The sequence below is a fragment of the Bactrocera tryoni genome, chromosome 4, assembly GCF_016617805.1.
Source record: "Bactrocera tryoni isolate S06 chromosome 4, CSIRO_BtryS06_freeze2, whole genome shotgun sequence".
Classification (NCBI taxonomy): Eukaryota; Metazoa; Arthropoda; class Insecta; order Diptera; family Tephritidae; genus Bactrocera; species Bactrocera tryoni.
Window position 1 is genome coordinate 1,901,063 of NC_052502.1, and position 20,781 is coordinate 1,921,843.

At 34.1% G+C, this 20,781-nt stretch overlaps 2 protein-coding genes across 9 annotated transcripts; both read left to right on the forward strand.

Annotated features, from left to right (window-relative positions):
• Nucleotides 1-386: 386 nt before the first annotated feature.
• LOC120773756 (diacylglycerol lipase-alpha) lies at nucleotides 387-13,291 on the forward strand. Of its 8 annotated transcripts, none has more exons than XM_040102826.1 (17): nucleotides 387-1,196; nucleotides 1,256-1,526; nucleotides 5,186-5,280; nucleotides 5,332-5,438; nucleotides 5,515-5,619; nucleotides 5,876-5,977; nucleotides 6,045-6,222; nucleotides 6,334-6,553; nucleotides 7,102-7,301; nucleotides 7,397-7,924; nucleotides 8,042-8,183; nucleotides 8,244-8,348; nucleotides 8,426-8,494; nucleotides 8,702-8,760; nucleotides 9,452-9,475; nucleotides 9,878-10,010; nucleotides 10,969-13,291. In XM_040102826.1, the coding sequence occupies exons 3-17, from the start codon at nucleotides 5,186-5,188 to the stop codon at nucleotides 12,934-12,936; spliced, it is 4,035 nt and encodes a 1,344-aa protein (XP_039958760.1). In that variant the 5' UTR covers nucleotides 387-1,196; nucleotides 1,256-1,526; the 3' UTR covers nucleotides 12,937-13,291. The 8 variants fall into 8 exon arrangements, with proteins under 8 accessions (XP_039958760.1, XP_039958762.1, XP_039958758.1 ...); XM_040102828.1 differs by having other exon boundaries at nucleotides 1,329-1,526; XM_040102824.1 differs by having other exon boundaries at nucleotides 387-615; nucleotides 771-1,526.
• A 4,904-nt stretch (nucleotides 13,292-18,195) lies between these two features.
• LOC120775767 (nucleoside diphosphate-linked moiety X motif 8) lies at nucleotides 18,196-20,641 on the forward strand. The gene is made up of 3 exons (XM_040106100.1): nucleotides 18,196-18,603; nucleotides 20,009-20,081; nucleotides 20,147-20,641. The coding sequence occupies exons 1-3, from the start codon at nucleotides 18,331-18,333 to the stop codon at nucleotides 20,578-20,580; spliced, it is 780 nt and encodes a 259-aa protein (XP_039962034.1). The 5' UTR covers nucleotides 18,196-18,330; the 3' UTR covers nucleotides 20,581-20,641.
• Nucleotides 20,642-20,781: the final 140 nt, after the last annotated feature.

A 20,781-nucleotide genomic window follows, 5' to 3' on the forward strand; every position in this document is an offset into this window, starting at 1 on the left:
CCCGAAATGTTTTTATTTACATAATAGCAATCGCTCCTATATGTTGTTAAAAAATATGGAATTGTAAAAATATTACATTACAGTTAACGTATTCAGACAATACAAAGTTCATCTGATTGAATATCATGAACGTCAACTTAGTCTTAAGCAATATAAAATGTATATTTCCCAAATTTATTTAGACAATATTGCCTCGATAATATTTTAGTTGTAACATTTCTCCAAGAGAACATTAATGAAATGAGAATGCGCAAGTAAAATGATTCTTATGCTCTGGTAAATTGTTATACTGAGCAGCAAGAGAAAATGGAGTACATTTGTACACGGATACCGTGAGTAGAGTATAATTTCACTTTAAATTCCATATCATTTTCGATTGTGTTAACGAAGAGAGTGGATGTGCAAATTGTGGATTGTTGTATTTCTATGGCTTGTGCTTTGGGTTTACTTTTAATTTTCGTGCGGGATATACTGTTAACAAATTTTCCTTAATAATGAAATAATGAATCATTTATTCTGCTAATAAAATACAAAAGACACACGTTTGAAGTTTTCATCACCAAAATATCTGAAGATTATTGGTATGGGAATTAAATATAAACTTTTAAAGAAGTAGTATGTATGTGACAATTTAATGCACACTGGCCATCGACACATTAATGTTTGGTCGCTTTCGCCAATGCTACAGCACTTGGCGTTAGCGTTGACGTTGAAGATGGCACCGCCGTCGACGTCGTCGAGTAATATACAAATGTGTACGTTTGTTGCAGCGGGAGCGTTGCAAAAGTGGATGTAGCAAAATTTGGAAATGATAAAAGCTATGAACACGCCTGTGTGTATGTTTATATATTTTATTATGCATACTCATATGTGTACGCGTACATCGTTTTAGTACAAATATATAACAATAAAAAAGTGAAAAAAAAAATTACATACATACAAGTATGTACATATGTATATTATGTGTATTGTTAACTTAACCAAATCGATACTATTTCATTGGTTAAAATAAGTGGTTGTTAACAAAGTTATATACAAAATGTGAATTGTGAGTTTTAGCGTCTTCAGAATACTCCAAAACGTGCTCTTCAAAGTCAAATCCGTGCATTTATCGATCGAAATCTATCATTGACCTAATACTGCTTTTGATTATTCCAAATGTCGCCGGTACATCCTATATTTCTAATAATACCCAGGTACATATGCAGCTCTATACATACTATGTACATTGGAATATAAAATGTAAAATAATTAGCGTCCAATGATCTTTTCAATGCAAAATGTTGTTTATTCGCTCAAAACGCATGGTCTCGATGAACAATTCGTAGATAAATAAAGAATTCTCAGTGAGTTCAAATAATGCCAAAGAGGGAAATACATTAAAGAAAGTGATTGTCGGTTTCGAGGCTAATGCGCATGGAGGACAAATGGCAGCGTTCTCAGGTTTTCTGTTCAATTTATCTGCATCATACTGACTTCTTCCATTACCGCCAATAACAGTTGATTACTATTAAAAACATTCAAAGGTAATTTCTAATTTTATGATATACATATTTAATGTTATGGGATATGTTTAAATTTGTATATGTATATATGTACATATGTATGTACATATACATACATATGTATGTATATATGTTATGTTCTAATTTTATCATATATGTACATGTACATACATATATACATATATATATAAACGTAGTAAAATAAAAGCTATTTTTAAATCTATCTATGAAGCACTCAGATACAGTTAATTACAACATCCTGTAAGAAAAAATTTCTCTTACTCGTTATATGTACTTTCGACATTAATTCCAACAATAATTTTTTTTTTTACTTTCAGTTTTTACATTTTAAATGACTGTTCGAATAAGTGTTTTACAAAGATTCGATTATATCCTTTCTTTAGCCTTCTCACCACTAATACATACATACATATGTACTGCACATACGAGGGCGGCCCGAAAAATATTTAGCTTTCAAAAGATAAACGAAGTTTTATACTATATCTCAACAAAGTCTGTTTATAGCTATCGGGTGATTTTTTAAGAGCTTGATAACTTTTTAAAAAAAAAAAACGCATAAAATTTGCAAAATCTCATCGGTTCTTTATTTGAAACGTTAGATTGGTTCATGACATTTACTTTTTGAAGATAATTTCATTTAAATGTTGACCGCGGCTGCGTCTTAGGTGGTCCATTCGGAAAGTCCAATTTTGGGCAACTTTTTCGAGCATTTCGGCCGGAATAGCCCGAATTTCTTCGGAAATGTTGTCTTCCAAAGCTGGAATAGTTGCTGGCTTATTTCTGTAGACTTTAGACTTGACGTAGCCCCACAAAAAATAGTCTAAAGGCGTTAAATCGCATGATCTTGGTGGCCAACTTACGGGTCCATTTCTTGAGATGAATTGTTCTCCGAAGTTTTCCCTCAAAATGGCCATAGAATCGCGAGCTGTGTGGCATGTAGCGCCATCTTGTTGAAACCACATGAGTCAACATTTAAATGAAATTATCTTCAAAAAGTAAATGTCATGAACCAATCTAACGTTTCAAATAAAGAACCGATGAGATTTTGCAAATTTTATGCGTTTTTTTTTTTTTAAAAAGTTATCAAGCTCTTAAAAATCACCCGATAGATGCACTTGATACAGCGATGCTCCAACTTCTTTCACCCGTCTCAAATATACGTTTTCTAGCGGTTTATAAAGTAGAAACTCCGTGGGAGTGATAACCTCCTCATTCGACTTAAATTTCTGTCGGCAGAGTCACTCTTTCAAGTGTGGAAACAAAAAGAAGTCGCTCCAAATGCAATTCGGCGTCGAACAGGCCCAATATATCGACTCAGTAAAATATATCAGTTTAGCTCTTCTCTAAGTACTCGACGTAGATCAAAGGCTGTGACTCAGGCCATAGACTTTTCGGCCGCAGAATTAAGTACACTACTTAGACTGTTCTTTGGACCCACAGAACGAAGTCGAAATTACTTCGGATTGCGCGTAAACAAAATAAAACAGTGGTATGAAATAGTCTAACGATGACATTTGTAGATCAGAGGAAGCAAACGCGACACCCATTGCGTCAATAGCTTTATCTAGCCAAATATTTCATGCAGCTCCAATGTGACTTTTTGAGATGCCTCCTATCTCAGATATACCTTAAATCCGCGGTCTACATCGTTTTTGGGCCACATGGGTGTGGATTATCGAAAACAAAAGTGAGTTGTCATATCTAGGGAAATGCATTGCAGCAGGGTTGTTCCGTATCAGGGTCCGAAGGAATTTTTCCGCTACGTCTGCACCAAAAGGCTCCATCCAAACTCCATCTCGGTTGGGTATAATACATGCATTGGATGGAGCCATCTTAGAACCTACTGAGGCCTTAAGACACACAGAGAGTGGACCACGACTTACGTGGCCCCATGCTGCCAACGCACTACATCGACCTTAACATCTACGGCTGTAAACATCTGTAACAAATTTGCGCACTGCACCGCAACAACTGCAACGGGCTCCAGAACAAGATGGAGGAGATAGGTTCAATTATAAGCCGGGGACGCGTATCGTTAGCTGGAGTCCAAGAAACCGAGTTAAACAGCCGCTCAGATCTTCTGATTTGTACAGGATTCAACGCAATTTGTAAAGATTGCAACCGTGATAATGGTGGAGGCCTAGCCTTCATACTGCACAACACCGTGCAATCGAACACCGTGTTATCGAACGCAAGAATGTTACCCTAGAATGGCAGGATATAGCTATCGCAGCTGCTACCGCTCGCTTCATCCCGGCGGGAAGAATCTCGGAACTCCGCCCCAATTTCCTACCCGAAACTGCTGTTTTAACTAATGAGCGCGACACCTTACACCATGCCGATCCCTGTGATAATCGAATATGGGATCTCAATTTTTAGATACGGTAAATGGTAAATCAACATAAGTGGATAAAATGGATAGAGCACCTGAAGTCCTGCAACCTCTCCACCGGTATGAGAAAGCTTTGGACTACTGTCAAGGCTTTGTCTAATCCGAAGAGACATGATGACCGAGTTAAAATCCAATTCAATGGCCATGCCTCTTCGGACCCGACGAAGTGCGCGAGCTATTTTAGCCGGTAATTTGCCCTGCAGCCCTCGGTAGACAAAGCAAAGGCAAACGATGTTACCCGACGACTGCGCAAAATACCACCACTTACTTTCACCGATGCAGAGGTTCAGAGAATCATCAACAAGGCAAAATGGTCCAAATTCATTGGCCCTGATGAAATTAACATGCTAATGCTCGACGGGAGGAAGCATCCTAATCAAAGTTCTCAACCTGTTGCTGGCCACCCTTCAAATACCCGATGCGTGGAAAATCGGATCGCAAACATAGGGCAGTCTTATCGTCCGTTAAATCTCCTCTTCCCAGTATAGAAGGCTTCCGAAAAGTGCACAGCACCACCAAAGCACTTAACGTCATAAACGCTAAGATAGTTCATGGCCTTAACCAAAAACCACTGAAGAGGTGGACTATGAGCTACCTGAGCGGTCGACAATCATCCGTACCGTTTCGAGGGTTTCGATTACGTCGGGCAATGCAATCAATGGCATGTGCTCAAACGTAAACGTCTCACCCACTAAATCCACAGTGACCATATTCACTTACTGGACGAATGAGTATAGACGATGGCGTTAAAATTCCGACTGCCTTCAATCCCCACGAATCCCATTATTGCCAAAGTACAGAGCCGCAATAAATCCTCAAGTCACTTGACATATCAAACAAATGCCCAGCGTGTAACGAGTCCCCGCATAACACTAACCACCTCTTTGCATGCCCTGCTAACACTACATACACTTCGATAACAATTTATTTAATCCTACCACGGAGATTAGGTACCCGTTACAACAACATGTCCTTTCCAAATCTTACGGACACGTTCCAACCCTCGGTCAAAATAGAACTGCGCAGTAATATAATATACATATGTATGTATTTCTCTTGCAATGGTACTATCGGACGAGGAGGCTAAATATTCATTGGGCTGCATCATCGGTGCAAGGAAATGTTATGATTAAGAAGAAATCATTATTTAATATAATGGATACTAGGCGAAGTATCTTGCATTAATAGATGAAAGAATTAAACGTTTGATATTTACAAATTTTGTGATTCTCTTTTTTATTTTATTATTTTCCGTAACCCTGTCTAGATGCCTGGACTTGTTGTTTTCCGACGCCGTTGGTCGGTGGGCTCAGACGATCTCGTAGTACCTGGAGCTTTTTTGTTAACTACACATCTTATATGGTAAGTTAATCCAGTCAATATGTCTATGCATTAAACAAATGTATTTTTCAGCTTTGTAATTGTGCTTATATCACTATTGATACTGGAGTATGACCTTTCAATTTTAAACGTGAAGCTACTATTCTATCTTCAGATATGCTATTTGGCAATATTACTTGGTAAATTTTGAATATAAATCTTTAAAATCGACAGCAGGAGATACTCTTCTAATAATTGATTTTATTATATTTTCAGGTTCAGTTTGCGTTGAGGCAGGCATCTGCATTATATCTATGCGAGGTAGTATATTGGACTCTGCCGCACGAACAACGATAAATTTTTGGATATATTTAAAAAGCAGTAAGTGCACACTTTTCATGCCCATTAACCTTGCCTAATGGCTGAGAGTCTCGTGAGACGGACATCAGATTTAATTATAATATATACCACTTACAAACTACTCGTGAATAATAAGTCAAGGGTACGAGCATACTTACGCATGCGTATAATTTCTTAAAATACTTTAGATGCCCTCGGCATTGCCTGCAGAAATAGCTTAAGACATTTAATAGGTGGAACATATCCCTGAAATCATTTCCCTTTTTTCTTTCGCCAGTGGTGATATTTTTTGATATTACATGGTTAGTGTTAAGTACAATGTGGTTAACAAACTGTTACTTTGACGCACCCATCGATGAGGCCAAGCAATTTTTCATGGGTAATTACTGCATTTTAGTTATTTAAATTTTCACTATTTCTAATATCGTATATTATTACATTTTCAGCCATAGTAATTTGCAACTGGGCATTGGTGTTCATAACTCTCATTACCATTTGGTGTACATTCGATGCTGCAGGACGTTCTTGGGTCAAAATGAAAAAGTATCAAAGGTCAATGAGAGAGACTGAATCTCGCTTCAATTACAAGCGTAGTGGCAGTATGAATCGCAATTGGCGTCAAAGGTTAGTTTATTTGCATATATACACATGTATATGTATATAACTTACATAAATGCAGTTTTGAAAATATAAACCTTGGTTAAATATGCATATACTTATGTACATATTTTACAGAAAAGTGATGCGCGCTTATCAAGACAGTTGGGACCATCGATGCCGATTGTTATTTTGCTGTATGGGTGGAACAGATCGTAATCGAAACTCCTTTACGGATATAGCGCGATTACTGAGTGATTTTTTTCGAGAACTTGATGTGGTGCCCTCAGATGTTGTTGCAGGTTTAGTGCTATTACGAAAATTTCAAAAGATAGAACGAGAAGCTGTTGTGCGGCAGGTTAATGCATATCAAGTTTTTAAATAATTACTATCAACCACTAAAAATCGTATACACTGGAAATGTTTTACGGGTCATCCTGAACAACTTTGAGACTATGGGTCAAAACCCAGTTTCAAGCCAGCGAATTTTAAGGCGAAGATTATTTTTTAGGGATTATAAAAATGAGATATCCAAATGAAATTTAATGCATAGTTACATTTTGATATTCTATTGATCATTTATAAGAATCCTGCGTGTATTTAAAAATATTAGAACTGTTTTCTATCATATACAACTTAACAATGACTGTAAAAATATAGAAAACCGGACAACTATAACATATACCTCCCATAAATCTTTAAGTTATAAACTTCGCTTTGAAAATCGCTCTAAACAGGTTTTAGACCTATATTCTCGCAGTCAAAATTGTTGAAAATGATCCGTAGAATATTTCGCAAATTTGCGATTTTTCCGTTTTTTTAAAATCCTGTGAATGAAACTGCTCTAATTTCGTATAATATATTAATTAATATGCTTGTGTGTCTTTTGTAATTTTATTTACACAGAGAAAAAATGGCACATACGAGTTTTTGAGTGGCGTTCCTATCACTGACCGCACTCAGTTTCTAGCTTTGAATGATGCAAAAAACTACGATTTCTTCCAAACAGTTATACACTATATGTATTTTGCTCAGGGTGCTTACGGCTGGCCAATGTATTTTATAATAAACCGATCGAAAATGTACAATTTGTTGCCTGAATTAAAGTGAGTGAAATAAAGTTTCTTAAATACGCACATACATATGTTTATTCTATACCAGTGTCGTACTTATATTTTAATACTGCTCATTTTGAATTTAGATGCTTTACATGTTGTTGCCGTCCCCAAACTGAAACACCATTTGTTATAGAAGATAACTGTTGTTTTTGTAATTATGCCGCCCTAAAGAAAACTCTTCAAGTTGGTGATGTAGAAATCATTTACGCCACGTATCACGTTGATGTCGGTGAGACCCCGTTCTTTGTGGCTGTAGATTACACTCAGAAGAAAATTGTTGTCAGCATACGTGGCACTTTAAGTATGAAAGATATACTCACCGATTTAAACGCTGATGGGGAGGTATTGCCGCTCTCCCCACCGCGCGATGATTGGCTTGGTCACAAAGGCATGGTGCAGGCAGCTATCTACATTAAAAATAAATTAGAGGAAGAAGGATTGATCGAGCGGGCGCTAAGTCATAATCGTGATAGGGAAACAAGTTCATTTGGCTTAGTCTTAGTAGGCCATTCTTTGGGTGCCGGAACTGCTGCTATTTTAGCCATACTAATGAAGGCTGACTATCCGTCATTACAGTGTTTCAGCTACTCACCACCAGGCGGTCTACTAAGGTAATGGACTAAGTCAAATCATACATGAGACTTTAATAAGTATCATCTGTAGTAAAATTCTTATTCCATTGTCTAAAATAAAATATATTCTTAAAATTATTATTACATATTCTATAGCATGCCAGCGGTAGAATATACCAAGTCGTTCATCACATCCATTGTGTTGGGGAAAGATGTCGTACCTCGCATTGGATTACACCAAATGGAAGCTTTGCGTGCGGACTTAATTAATGCAATCCAGAGAAGTGTTGATCCCAAAGTGAGTTAAACAAGGTCAATTTTTTAACCAATTTTTATATGTAAATAATTTTTATACCAGTGGAAAACAATATCATGTTCAGTCATTTGCTGTGGATGTGGACCTGAGCCAACATCAGTTGTTGAGATGTCCGGCAAAGACACTCATATTAATCAATATCAAGAAGTATGTTTAACGTTTTTCATAAAAGCCATTGAAAATTATATAAATATTTTGACATATCGCATTTTATGACCTTCCAGCAAAGAGACTCAGCACGTTCCACAAGTGCACATCCTACCGATAGTTCCATTGCCTTGACATTACATCAGGTAAATATATGTTTATTTTTATTATTAACAAAATATAACCTCCGGTAGGGGTTCATATTGAATTAGTATTCCCTAAGGTAAAATAAATAACGTATAAAATTATGAAATATTTTTCAACTTAGCACGATTGACTAATAATATACACTCACATGAAATAATAATATTTCATATAATATAATTTTTAGTATAAACTTCTATCGTTTGTAGCCACTATACCCTCCTGGGCGAATAATTCACATAGTACGTCATCATCCCAAGCCAGAAGAGTAAGTTTCTACTATTTGTTTATTTACCACACACTGCGATAAAAAGAATATTTAGAGTTTAAAAATATTTGAATTACAATTAAATTTACCATTCTATAAAATTTGTATTTGAATATCACAGTTATTTCATACATTGAAAACCACTAATCATAAAAATTTTAAGGCAAAAGCAATGGATTTGTTTTACAAGACTTTATGTATGTCAGAATGCTGGACAAAATATTTCAAATATAGTCAAATATTAAGAAATAGCTTATCCCGCGGCTTCGCTCGCATTGTAACCGTTGAATACATATCAAAGATTATTAACAACACCAAATAACTAAACACAGTATGTACACGAATATTGTGACGCTATGATCATCGTCGTGGTGGTGGTGTTAACCTAAATTTTGTCTGATTAACATTTTTGATGCATTTTCATTTTAGAATTTAAAAATTTTTTTTTATTTGAAATTTATTTTACAAACGAAAATTTAATTTCAATTTCTTCAATTGACGGTGATTTTGCAAAAGAGGTCTCCGTCAGGACCTTCTGCATGAATAACCAAATATCGGACGTTCTGCTAGTACATAAAGAAAAAGCGTTTCATTATTATAATGTATAAGATTAGAGTTGTGTTACTGTTTGCATATTTTTATAACACTTTTTTCAATAACGGGGTTTCAATAAAATTTATTAATATTTCAGGCAAAAGTACGACAGCGGTTGGAGGTAGGCATTTCTATATCGAAATCTAGCTCTATATACAGACATTAAACTTTTACGGTATAAGTGCATGGAAAAAGTTTTTGGCATGATCTTCACATATGTATGTACATATAGCCAAAATATGCACGGTATAAACCTTTACCAAAATTACATAAGTTTCGATTTGTTTCTAACTGATGTTTAATTTTTATGAAATTAATTTCGCCCTATTTTTTTTTCTTGGTACTTTACAATTTGCATGCGTTTTCAGTACGTTAGGGATCCAGTTGTGAGATTAAATCGTTAGGTATAATTCGGTTCCACATATGTATCTGTTTTTGCATGCATATAATATATAAATAAGTGATATAAAAGAGATCAATACATCCTATTTTCATTTGAGTTTATTGTCTTTTATGATTGCAGAAGTGTTCTAAAGAGCCATGAACCGGTCTATCAGGCGATTTGGGCCGATACGTACGATTTCGACGAAGTGCTCATTTCACCCGTTATGCTGCAGGATCACATGCCCGATAAAGTACTTTCGGCGCTAAAAAAGGTAATTGCCGTCACTGCCGATGGTAGCAATTCATCATTAATTAGTACTGAGTCTTAGACATCACAACTATTTTTAAGTTTTTATTCTAAAGCAACTCAAAGCTTGCCTATATTTGTTTATAGTTCATGTAGCCAGACTGTTTCTTTGACCTCTTGTTATTTATTTGAGTCTTTCATTGAATTAAATTAAGAGCAGAATATTATATTTATAAGTATGTACATATATGTGTTTTGTCCATATATTATTTTATATATTCCATATATTATTTTTTATTATTATATATTTTTTATTTCATTTTGACGCTTTAATTGAAATTAAAGACTAATGTATGTGCGATAATTTTAATCGAATTATTTATTAAATTATGAATTTTATTAAATTTTATTATTCGCCTATTTAGTTTGATAATAAAGTTGCACACAAATGTGTATTGTTTATTTGTGCCTGTATTGCCTTTTTCTTTCGCATTAAACTGTTTGGCCATACAAGTTATAAAACCATGCCTATGTACATATTTACAGGTACCATAGTTACTTTCGATGTGTTATAGTTCATGCTCGTCGTCGCATTTACGAGATTAAAATCCACAATTACTCGAACGTTTTCTTTACAAGAACAGTGCCTACCTTCGACCTCTCCACAATAGCTAATAACTGTAGAGTGACCTTTTCACTGTTGGCTTTGAGTCATCAATTATGAGACTTCGTTGTGAAAAATCGCAAATACGCACTGCTCAAATAAAATAACTTTTTAATATATATTATATTTGCTAAAAAGTTTGCTTTCACATTTTATTTTCATCTGCCGGTACGACGCGGTTTGTTTGGGCTTTCTTGATAATAATTCTTATTTTTTTGTTTTATAATTTTTCACGATTTAAGGGATTAAGTTTTCCTATTGTTAATTTTGTTTTTAATCAAAAGAAATTCCTTAAGATATCATGCGTTTATTGTTGTAGGTTGTGTCTGCAAGTGGACCAAGGAAGCCGCAACGTCAGACGTCAAATGCATTCTCTACATTATCCAACGACTTTAACCATTATGACTTTGATGTTGAACGCATAACTCCTCTTGGTTCCATAGATCCAATCAGCGTTTTAAAACCTGAGGGTAGCCTAAACCGCCTTTCGCATAACTCATATCCTAATATAAGTTCTATTAATGTAACACCAGCAACACACCGTAAAATCTGCCACGAAACATCTTTTGCCAATTTGCAAATTCCATTTGACATCACCACGTTTAGTGGATTAAATTCAAGTAAAACTTCATCGATTGCTGGTAGCATTTTAGGACGAAGTCAGTTAAGCTCGGCCTTATACGATATATCAGTTGATGAGAGCATAACAACAGTAACGCGCCGAAGTCCCTCCGTACCGAGCGAAACTGCTACGGTGATTATAAATGATCGTGATCCATTGCCCATTCAACGCTTAAAGACTGTAGCTTTCGATATTGATGCGGATTCTGTGGCCATAGGGAAATACATGCCAATATCACACGTCTCCAAAGATGCTTTATATCGTCAATACTCGGTTCGTGCCGAGAAACGGAAGCGTAATTTACCCATAACAGCATTACGAAGAGCTTCGGATGTGTCACGACCAATAGATTCATTGCACGATGATTCGCTGGGCTTGGCACCTTTAGCTAGTCCTGAAACGTTATCTGAAATTTCCAGTATATCATCCCGCACGAGTGCTCCTATTAGCTTAGCTAATAGTATAGAACTTTATTTTCATAATTTGAATCTGGCCGCTGATAAAACGAATGGACGAGCCGTGCTTGAGGGCATATTTGAGTCGCAATTGCATACACCAAAGATAATGAGACGAGCTCCGAAATTCAGTGAGAATCTTTCTAATTGTGCCGAGGACAGTCGCAATGTCGATCAATACAAACGTATGGGCCGAGTGTTTGTAACATTACCGCCAATATTTGATGGCGTTCATAGCAACAATAACAATCAAAAGTCAAGTTTTGACTCAAGCGATGATAGTTATGAATCAGTGCAAAGTCTCAGCCGATTTCCTTCCAAACATGACTCCAGCATAGAGCATAACTCAATTGGATGTAATGTGCTCCAACCAAAACAGAGCTCAAAATCACTAGATCCATTAGATAGTGTTGCAATAGAACAAAAACCAACTGAGCGAAATACAAAAAAGTTAACATTTAGTGACAGTGAAATTTTGAATGAAGCTGAGGTGACTGAAGTTAAAGATAATCACTCCCTGCTCTTTGAACACAAACGATCCTTAATGGGTGATATAGATAAGCATACAAACTGTGGATCGGCTGATACGACTTTTTATAGTGCTAGTTCTTCTATCGAACAATTTTCAACACCTGGTAAATTGATGTACTGTAGTAATTCTAGCGGTAATGGTATCTCAGAGTGCCAAAGTGTCCCTGAAGAAGTAATCATCATAAGGCCGGGTGTTCTAGAGTCACATTTTCCAGTACTCGAATCTGTTTCATACCTGGCTGACCTCAACTCTGCCGAAACTATTGATGACTCTAATATTCCTAGGTGTTCCACAAGTATTAATGTTCCTACAAAACAAAAAAAGCATGAAACGGTTGGTGGTCGCATTCGAAAACGACTGTCTTCTGAGGATTTTATATTTACACGCACTGAGGATTTTCCGCTGGTTTCACAATTGGGAGAGAAGTCGAACAAACGCAAAGCAGCAGTCTACCCTGTGGGTTCGAATTGCAGTGTTTCGAAAACGAAGCCACCAACTTGTTCCAATATTCAGATTATAAATACGACAACAGAAACATCCACTGTAACCAAATCTTCATCAAATTCGCAGTTACAAAGGAAAACCAACTATCTGAATTCTCAATACTCTTCGAATCCCCCTAATGAAAGTCCTAATATAATGCTTCCAATAAAATATAGTGAAGAAAGTAATGTCTGAAGTCTGTAACAAGTACCAAAGTTATTAGTATAGTATTAAGTTTGCATATGTATGTAGAGTATTTATTGAGTTCACTTGCACGTGTTATACTGTTTACATGCCAGCATCTTGTACAAAAGACTTCCAAAGGAAATTACGTATTTTCCATTTGCAGCGAAGAATTTGTCCAATCTCGGTGAATTCAAGAATCATCAACATTTGTGCATTGTAAAGAACGAAGTGCAATATAAACCATCTATACAACTGTGATCACAATTAATATAAATTGTTTTATTGTAAAATTCGATGTGTTGTAGTATTTGAAGTTAGAACCTTCTATTGATGAATAAAATATCCTCAAGAAGTGGGTTAAAGACATTTTGATATTGATAAAAAAATATGTTTTAGTCTTTGTATCTTCTAATGGTATGTAACTGGTATGTTACGCAAATTACACGAAAATTTATAAATGGGTTTGGTTAATGTTTTCTTGTTCGTCTAAGCGGAATCACACAGTAAAAGCTAAAATTTTTGCCCCTATTGCGGTTTTCAACCCGACTTGGTCGAATTGAAATTAAGGCAACTCAACTTCAGATCAACCAAACTCTTTTTCGGTATTGCGAACTTCAACTAAGTTCAGTCGAAGTATGATTGGCGTTGCCAACCTAAGAAAGGGAAATTTGAAAGATAGTGAAACAGCTAAAATTTTGTAAACGACATATTTAAAAATTGAATTCAGTTGTCGCTCGCGAAAAAGTGAATAAACATATATAATAAACAATAAATAAAAAATGGATATAAGTTTTGATTTATATTACAATGACGAAATTACTGGGGGCATAATTGATGTGCTCGTATACGAAAAAGCCTTCGTGATCACTCAAATCCATTGGAGCTTCCAAATGCAAAGTAAGCCATAGTTTTTTCACAATTGAATTGCTTTTTAATAATGTTTGTTGCAGATTCATAAGTTATTTTCGATTAAATAAAGAAGCATTTTGTTTTTTACTGAATGAGATGAAGGAACATTTCCACAAACGTGTGCGAGGAACGCCCAATGGATTAAAATTCAAATGACTGAGGAGTAGCAAAACGATTCAAAAGTTTCATTTTATTCAAAAAGTGCTTTCCCGAGAGTAGTTGGTTGCATTGACGGGACTCATGTTCGCATAATTTCACCAAGAAAAGTAGTGAAACATCTTTGTCTTAACAGAAAGGGCTACTACAGTTTAAACGTGATGATTGTATGTATAAAATCTGAGTTATATTAGAAACAAAATGGTACAAAAGGTACACTCAAAGGCCCGGAATATTGTAGAGCGGACAATTGGTATACTCAATGCTTGTTGCGCATTGCACAATATTTGCCAACACTTTCAAGTGGAATCTCCGGAAGAAATACCATCTACTTCAAATACTACAATGACCAATGATGTTTTGGACAAAGAAAGGGAAGAAGAGGATACGGCTCGAATAATTCGCAATAATATTATGACTTCCCTCTAAATAATTAAAATATTAAATTTTATTTATTATTTGTAATGTGCTATTTATTCAGGCATATATTTATGTAAATAAATTCATTAAATAACAATATCACTTTATTTTTTAAAGAAAACATAAACTATGGTACACAAATATAAAATATCACTTCATTCCAGAATAATTAAAAATAAAATAAAAAAATTTTACTTTGTGTCTTAAATAACAAAAAAAAAATTATAATCTTTGCGAAGATTTTAATTTAGCAATTTGAATTTATTGTTTCCAAATTGTGGCTTTCCTCTTCCTACTTCTGGAAACTTCTCCATTAACTCCACCAATTTTTCGACTTGCTTTTTTGTTGCAACTTTATTTTTTCTAAAAATTTATAAAAAATAAAATTTATATTAATTAAAATTAATTTAACATTAATTAAAATAGTTATTTTACCCGTCCTCCATTTTTCTTTAATATTTTTTTGTATTTCACTGCACGAATGTTGAACTTCAACTGCTTAATAGCAGTTGAAGTTTATTTATATACTAATCCACCCCACTTGTACAGAGTTGAAAACCGCAATACCAAGAAAAGTTGAAGTTCGATCATACTTCAACCGCAATTTATTTTTGACGGATTGAGTTGAAGTTGACAATACCGAATTTTTAAACTTCGACTGAAATGCAGTTGGGTTGAAAACCGCAATAGTGGTAATATAATTTTGAAACAAAAAAATCGTAACTTTAATTTTTTAATCAGATGCATTTAATTGGGAATAAAAGAACTTAAACTGAACCTGCCGAAAAGCGATCGGCGTAAAAAAACTTTTTTCAAATCCCTAAAATGTGAAAATGGATTTTGGACGTCTCATTGTCACGCCCAGAATACTCCGTTAGTAGAGATCCTAGAAAGTGTTATAGCTAAGCTCCAAATTATAATAAAAAACCGGAATTTGGTAAACAATAACACGTCCCTTTCTAAGGACGATAACAACTCCTACGGCATACATAAGTATATTAGAAATTTAAAATTGTTGCATGCACATACATACTACAAGTATATGTAAGTTATAGGCCCAAACATCAGACCCAAATTTATAAATATTTTAATTTTATCGTAATTCCATTTGACGCAAAATTTGAATTTTACTTGGTCAGGAGATTTCGAAATGAAAAACTATTAAATGAACAATCTGCCATACATTCGCACATATGGTATATGTATAAATAGTATATATGTACATATACATACATATGTAGTCATTGAACGAAATAGTAAAGAGCATCCCTTCCAAAAGTTTTATTACATATTTGCACATTTAGTAGAAACTACTGTTTAGAGTCACAAATTTGGATAAAGATGTAATATTAAAGTCCCGAGTTTACACACATATTGCAAATATCTAAAACATTGCTTGAAAAAAACCCACGCACTCAAAAATGTCCTAATAATCCATTTTTAAACTGTCACTATTCACTCAAAAGACACTATTTGTCATATTTGGGCTTTTTAAACTGTTAGTCTCTGCACGTGTTTTCTTCAGTACTTGCGGTGTTCTCTTTTGAATAACTTGTTTAAAGAAGTAAAGTTGAACGTGATTTTGTCAATGGAAAAGAAAGCTGAAATCGTAGGTTAGATAAAAATAAGTAATTGGAGAATGCGCAATGTAATTAAAGATTATACGCATAGTGGGCGGCCGAAAAAAGAGGAGACTCGTCAGGAACGACAAATTAAAAAGACGTGCATTACTGATCGCTTTCAACAGCTTCAACAAACCATTCAACAATTTACTAAACTACTGACGTAAAAATAAATCCACGTTCAATGCAAAATGTCCTAAATAATCTAGGATTAAGGGTGCGACGTCCAGCCAAAAACCCATATTATCATTAACCGAATGAAGAAACAACGAATGGAGTAAACAAAATCACACATTTTGGTTTATATCCGACTGGCGAAATGTAATTTTTTCCAACAAATCCAAATTTGTTTGGACCCGACGGAAATGCCACTGTGCGTCGTGGCAAAGAAGAGCGTTTTTTTGGGAAGTTGTATTTTGCCCACCGTGAAGTATTTGCCCTATTTAATGGTTTGGGAATCTGTGAATATCAAAAATACAGTGGAATTTTAAATCCGCTGTTCCTTTCTTTTCGGTATGGTTCAGCCTAAAGCATAGAAATATTGAAATGGATTTTTCAATAATTTATTACAAACACTCACAGGTTACGAAACAAATTTTTTTTAAGGAATTGAGTCTGCCACGTGGCCAGGAAATAGTTCAGATCTCAATAAAAACTGCTGGAATTATTTGGTTAAAAGGAGGAGAAGGAAGGAAGAAAGAAGGAAAGGAGAAAAGCATCCAAAAAAATCAATAGGAAATGAACAATATAATTGAAACTGTGTGGAATGAGGAAATTAATAAAATAGTTTTTTAATTCTTAATGTCAAAATCAGCCATTTCGGTTTTGTGATTTGAAAATAAAATCAAAAATTTCATTCAATGAAAAATGGTGCTCTTTGTGTGATAACTGAAAGCAAATAGATTGTAAATCGCACAATATAATTAAAATCTAAACAAAAAAGTCATGAAATAATAAAAAAAAAATTTCTTTATGAGTAAAAAGTTGTCTTTCGTTATAGAAGTTTGTGTAGATGCGAAGCTTGCTTCCTCTTACGAAAGAAGTTTTTGAATCCATAATGTCAAAATCTGTTGTTTTTTCACATGAATTGTTTGTTAACACTTTGATGATTTGTGTTATTTACAATCTCTTCGTAATCAGTGATCACTCAAAAACGCATTTTCTTAGATTGAAATATTTGAAAGATTTATTTTGGAAACATAAAAACAAAACAGCTGATTTTAACATTATGGGTCCAATTACTTTTGACAAATTATTGTTTTTGGGCTGTCGACACAACCTTATATAATTGAATTATAAATAACATTATATAATTGAATCATGGCATGAATTGCGTAATCAAATTTGAAGATTTATTGCTCTCATAAAAGATAGAATTCAAACCGGGTCGGTAGTTAGAGAACAACCGAGATCGAAAAAGTTGTTATCAAAAATATTCAGTATACTATATCACTTCTGTATTTGAATTATAAAAAGTAATCGAAGTGTGTGTAACAGTTTAATAATAGATTTTATATATGGATTCTTTACAATCAAGTGCGTCTACAAATGAATGATATAACTATTTTTTTGAAAGAAAATGCCGATATTTATTGGAATTATAGCATAACTCTAACCACTTAAGCACTTTTTCAATCAGATATTCTATGTTGAAATTAAATAAAATTAACTTCGGTTGAAATAATAACAGTCAAGTTTATATATTACTAGCTTTTCAAGCGACTTTTTTCTGTTTTAATAGTGCTTGTTATATAAGATCAAAACATAAATTGGTGAGTTTTATTTTAAAACTTCAAATCATTCTAATAGTCATGTTTACATTAGAAGCATATAAAAAAGTTTCTGTGATTTTTTCAAAAAAGCTGCGTTTATTTGTTAAAAACTACATACTTACATATATGTATTTACAAACCCGTTCATGTGTACATTGTCAAATAAACATACCGCCCACGACTTTTCCGTGTACTGTGGATATGACCTGCCAAATTAATTTTTTTCACAATTCGTAAAAATTTTATATTTTTTTAGGATATTTAAAATTTAGATTCCTTCCTAATACCATTAGCCATACATATGTACATATGTATGTGTAAACATATGTAAAAATTTCATGATGATCGTAAGTAGTTTCGGCGTGAAGCGTAACCAGAGCACGTAGATGATGATGTGATAAACGTTCTCTTTCTATGATATACGTTCTCTGTAAATGTACGAACAAATTAATAATAAGCAATCAGCTGATTTGACGACACCACTTGTATATATAAACATTGATTAAAATATTTATTTATTTATAATGCTAGTTAGAAATTTTTCAAGATGTTTTATGTTTCGAATCATACGACGTCCATTTATCATATTTGCAACGGAACGAACAAGGATACCAAATCAAAACGACAATATCTGTGTTGACAAATTCTTACGGTCAGAAATCTTACTTTCAGAAGAAAATAAACAGCGCGCAATGCAATGTATGAAGAAAACACCCCAAATTTTATTGAAGATGGGACAAACTACAAAAGAGAGGTCATTCGCCGCTGTCCTCATATGTCTCTGCAAAGATGAAAGGGTGAGGAAAGGACATTAGCTAGAGATAAGTAAATTAAATAAACATTTTGTAAAATTTCAAATTCCATAATGACGTACACTCAACCAATACAGAACTTGATAGAAAGATGGTTTGACTTTGAAGTGACTATACTATGAAAACTTTTGAGTAGCATCCAAAATTGAGAACAAAGCCGCTTTATTAATTTTCATAATATAATCGAAATACATACATATGTACATATATGTACATATATTTGAAAATTCAAAATAACTCTGTTTTGGAAAACAAATAAAACTTTTACAGTTTGCATATAATGCCCGTGCTGACAGTCTTATATATTTTTTATCTTTAACACTCATCCCTATGCTCTTTTGATACAGAATCCCAAAATTCGTTATGACGGTGGATACTCTTTGAAACATAGTAAAGGTTTCGCAATATTTCTGCGATAATTGTGGCTTTTTTGTGTTATTTACTGGGTTCAGGTTCCTCCAACTATTAGCGTTAGCGACAGCGTATATTTTGGGGAGTTCCTCGACTGCCTGGGGAGTGTTTTGGGCGTTCCACTATCATCAATTTTTCCAACTGCACCAATCCTTTTGAATTTAGCAATATTGTACTGAAAAATAATGTTTAACCGAGTTCTGTACCTACTATTTGACTACCTGTGCCGTACAAAATAAATTCGTTTTTCACTTTGTGAAAGTGAGATATTTTAATTTTTGGCAATCGAATAATGAAAATACATAAGATTCTCTTTAGTCTTGGCTTCAGTTTAAAAGCTGAAATAGTTTAAGAGAAAAATCCCTTCGAAGTCAAAGCATCTCTCTGTACAAGTTTTTTTGGCTTCCATTCTAACTACATTTATATTTAAATTAACTACATTTTTTTTAAATTCGATCCTGGTTGAATGTAATAATTATTAGTTTAATTTATTTTAAAAATTTATTTAGTACTTACATACGTATTCAGCACTATCACGCAATCCATCTTAGCAAAGCTTCGAATACGCACAATTTCGAAACTTTGTTACCAGACATAATTTAGAATTTTGCCATCACAAAATAAGCTGAGTAGAAGAAAAATTTACATTTTGATAAATAAAACTGAAATCGTTTATATTCAAATTGAATTTACAAATAAAATATGGATCCGATAACTGCCACTTTACGAATTTCGAGCTTACGTGCGGAATTGTTCGAATTGAATGATACCAATTTCTTTCCCGAAAAAACAGTATACGATGGATTGCGTGATATGGCTGATTAACGCCTCCGCAAGAGTAATCGGTCGCTCCAACTCCTGAATGTTCTTAGTAGTTTCGCGTACAACTCCCTTTTGATAACGATTAAATATATGCTGCGCTGGCGTTATTACGTAAATACCATTTTTTTAATAAGTTAATTTTTATAAATTTTCTTAGGGTGAAATCTCTATACTCTACACTCGGCGCTCTAGTCGACTGTCTCGGCATGTTCGACAAATATCCTTTCCCGGTTTGTTATACAACCACAACGATTAATTTAATATCTTATATATTCCTTTTTGTATATAAATATAGGGGGACTTAAGGATTCTGAAGACAGTGATTTTATAGACTGTGCCTTGCGTGAAGCGGAGGAGGAAGTTGGTTTGGCTCGAAATCGATTAAATATTTGGGGATCAGGCACTCTCATAACCCCTCCACATACTGCTGCAATAATGCCTGTTGTGGCTGCGGTTAAGGACTTTAATCTAAAAGAATTAAAACTCAATGCGGATGAAGTTGAAGAGGCATTTCTAATATCCGTCAGGGAGCTGGTGCATCCCAAAACGTTAAAGCATACACAATTTAAGGGAGGGTGGAGTACTCCTAATTTCGTTGTTGGACATAATAAAGTGTGGGGCATTACAGGCTTCTTAACAAATATGTTTCTAAGATGCCTTATTCCCTTTGAGTTAAAGAGACTTAAACATCATGCGAAATATGTTCGTCCATTTAAACACCACCATTAATTTTCATTTCTTGTATATATATACATTTATACGTACAGTTTTATAATCAAAAACATATTTCTGTTATATTGTGAAAATTTCATGTTTCAATGTGTATATAAACTATGTATGTATATGAATAAAAATATCTGATAAAGGGCAAATCATAAAAATATGTGAATCCACATTTAAAATTGATAAAATATTTAATATATATTTATA

Coding starts and splice junctions, on each gene's coding strand:
- LOC120773756 (XM_040102826.1), top strand. CDS start 5,186: ATGCCTGGACTTGTTGTTTTCCGACGCCGTTGGTCGGTGGGCTCAGAC. Junction 8,495..8,701: donor TTGCCTTGACATTACATCAG/GTAAATATATGT, acceptor TATCGTTTGTAG/CCACTATACCCTCCTGGGCG. Junction 10,011..10,968: donor TACTTTCGGCGCTAAAAAAG/GTAATTGCCGTC, acceptor TTATTGTTGTAG/GTTGTGTCTGCAAGTGGACC.
- LOC120775767 (XM_040106100.1), top strand. CDS start 18,331: ATGCTAGTTAGAAATTTTTCAAGATGTTTTATGTTTCGAATCATACGA. Junction 18,604..20,008: donor GTCTCTGCAAAGATGAAAGG/GTGAGGAAAGGA, acceptor AAATTTTCTTAG/GGTGAAATCTCTATACTCTA. Junction 20,082..20,146: donor TCGACAAATATCCTTTCCCG/GTTTGTTATACA, acceptor ATATAAATATAG/GGGGACTTAAGGATTCTGAA.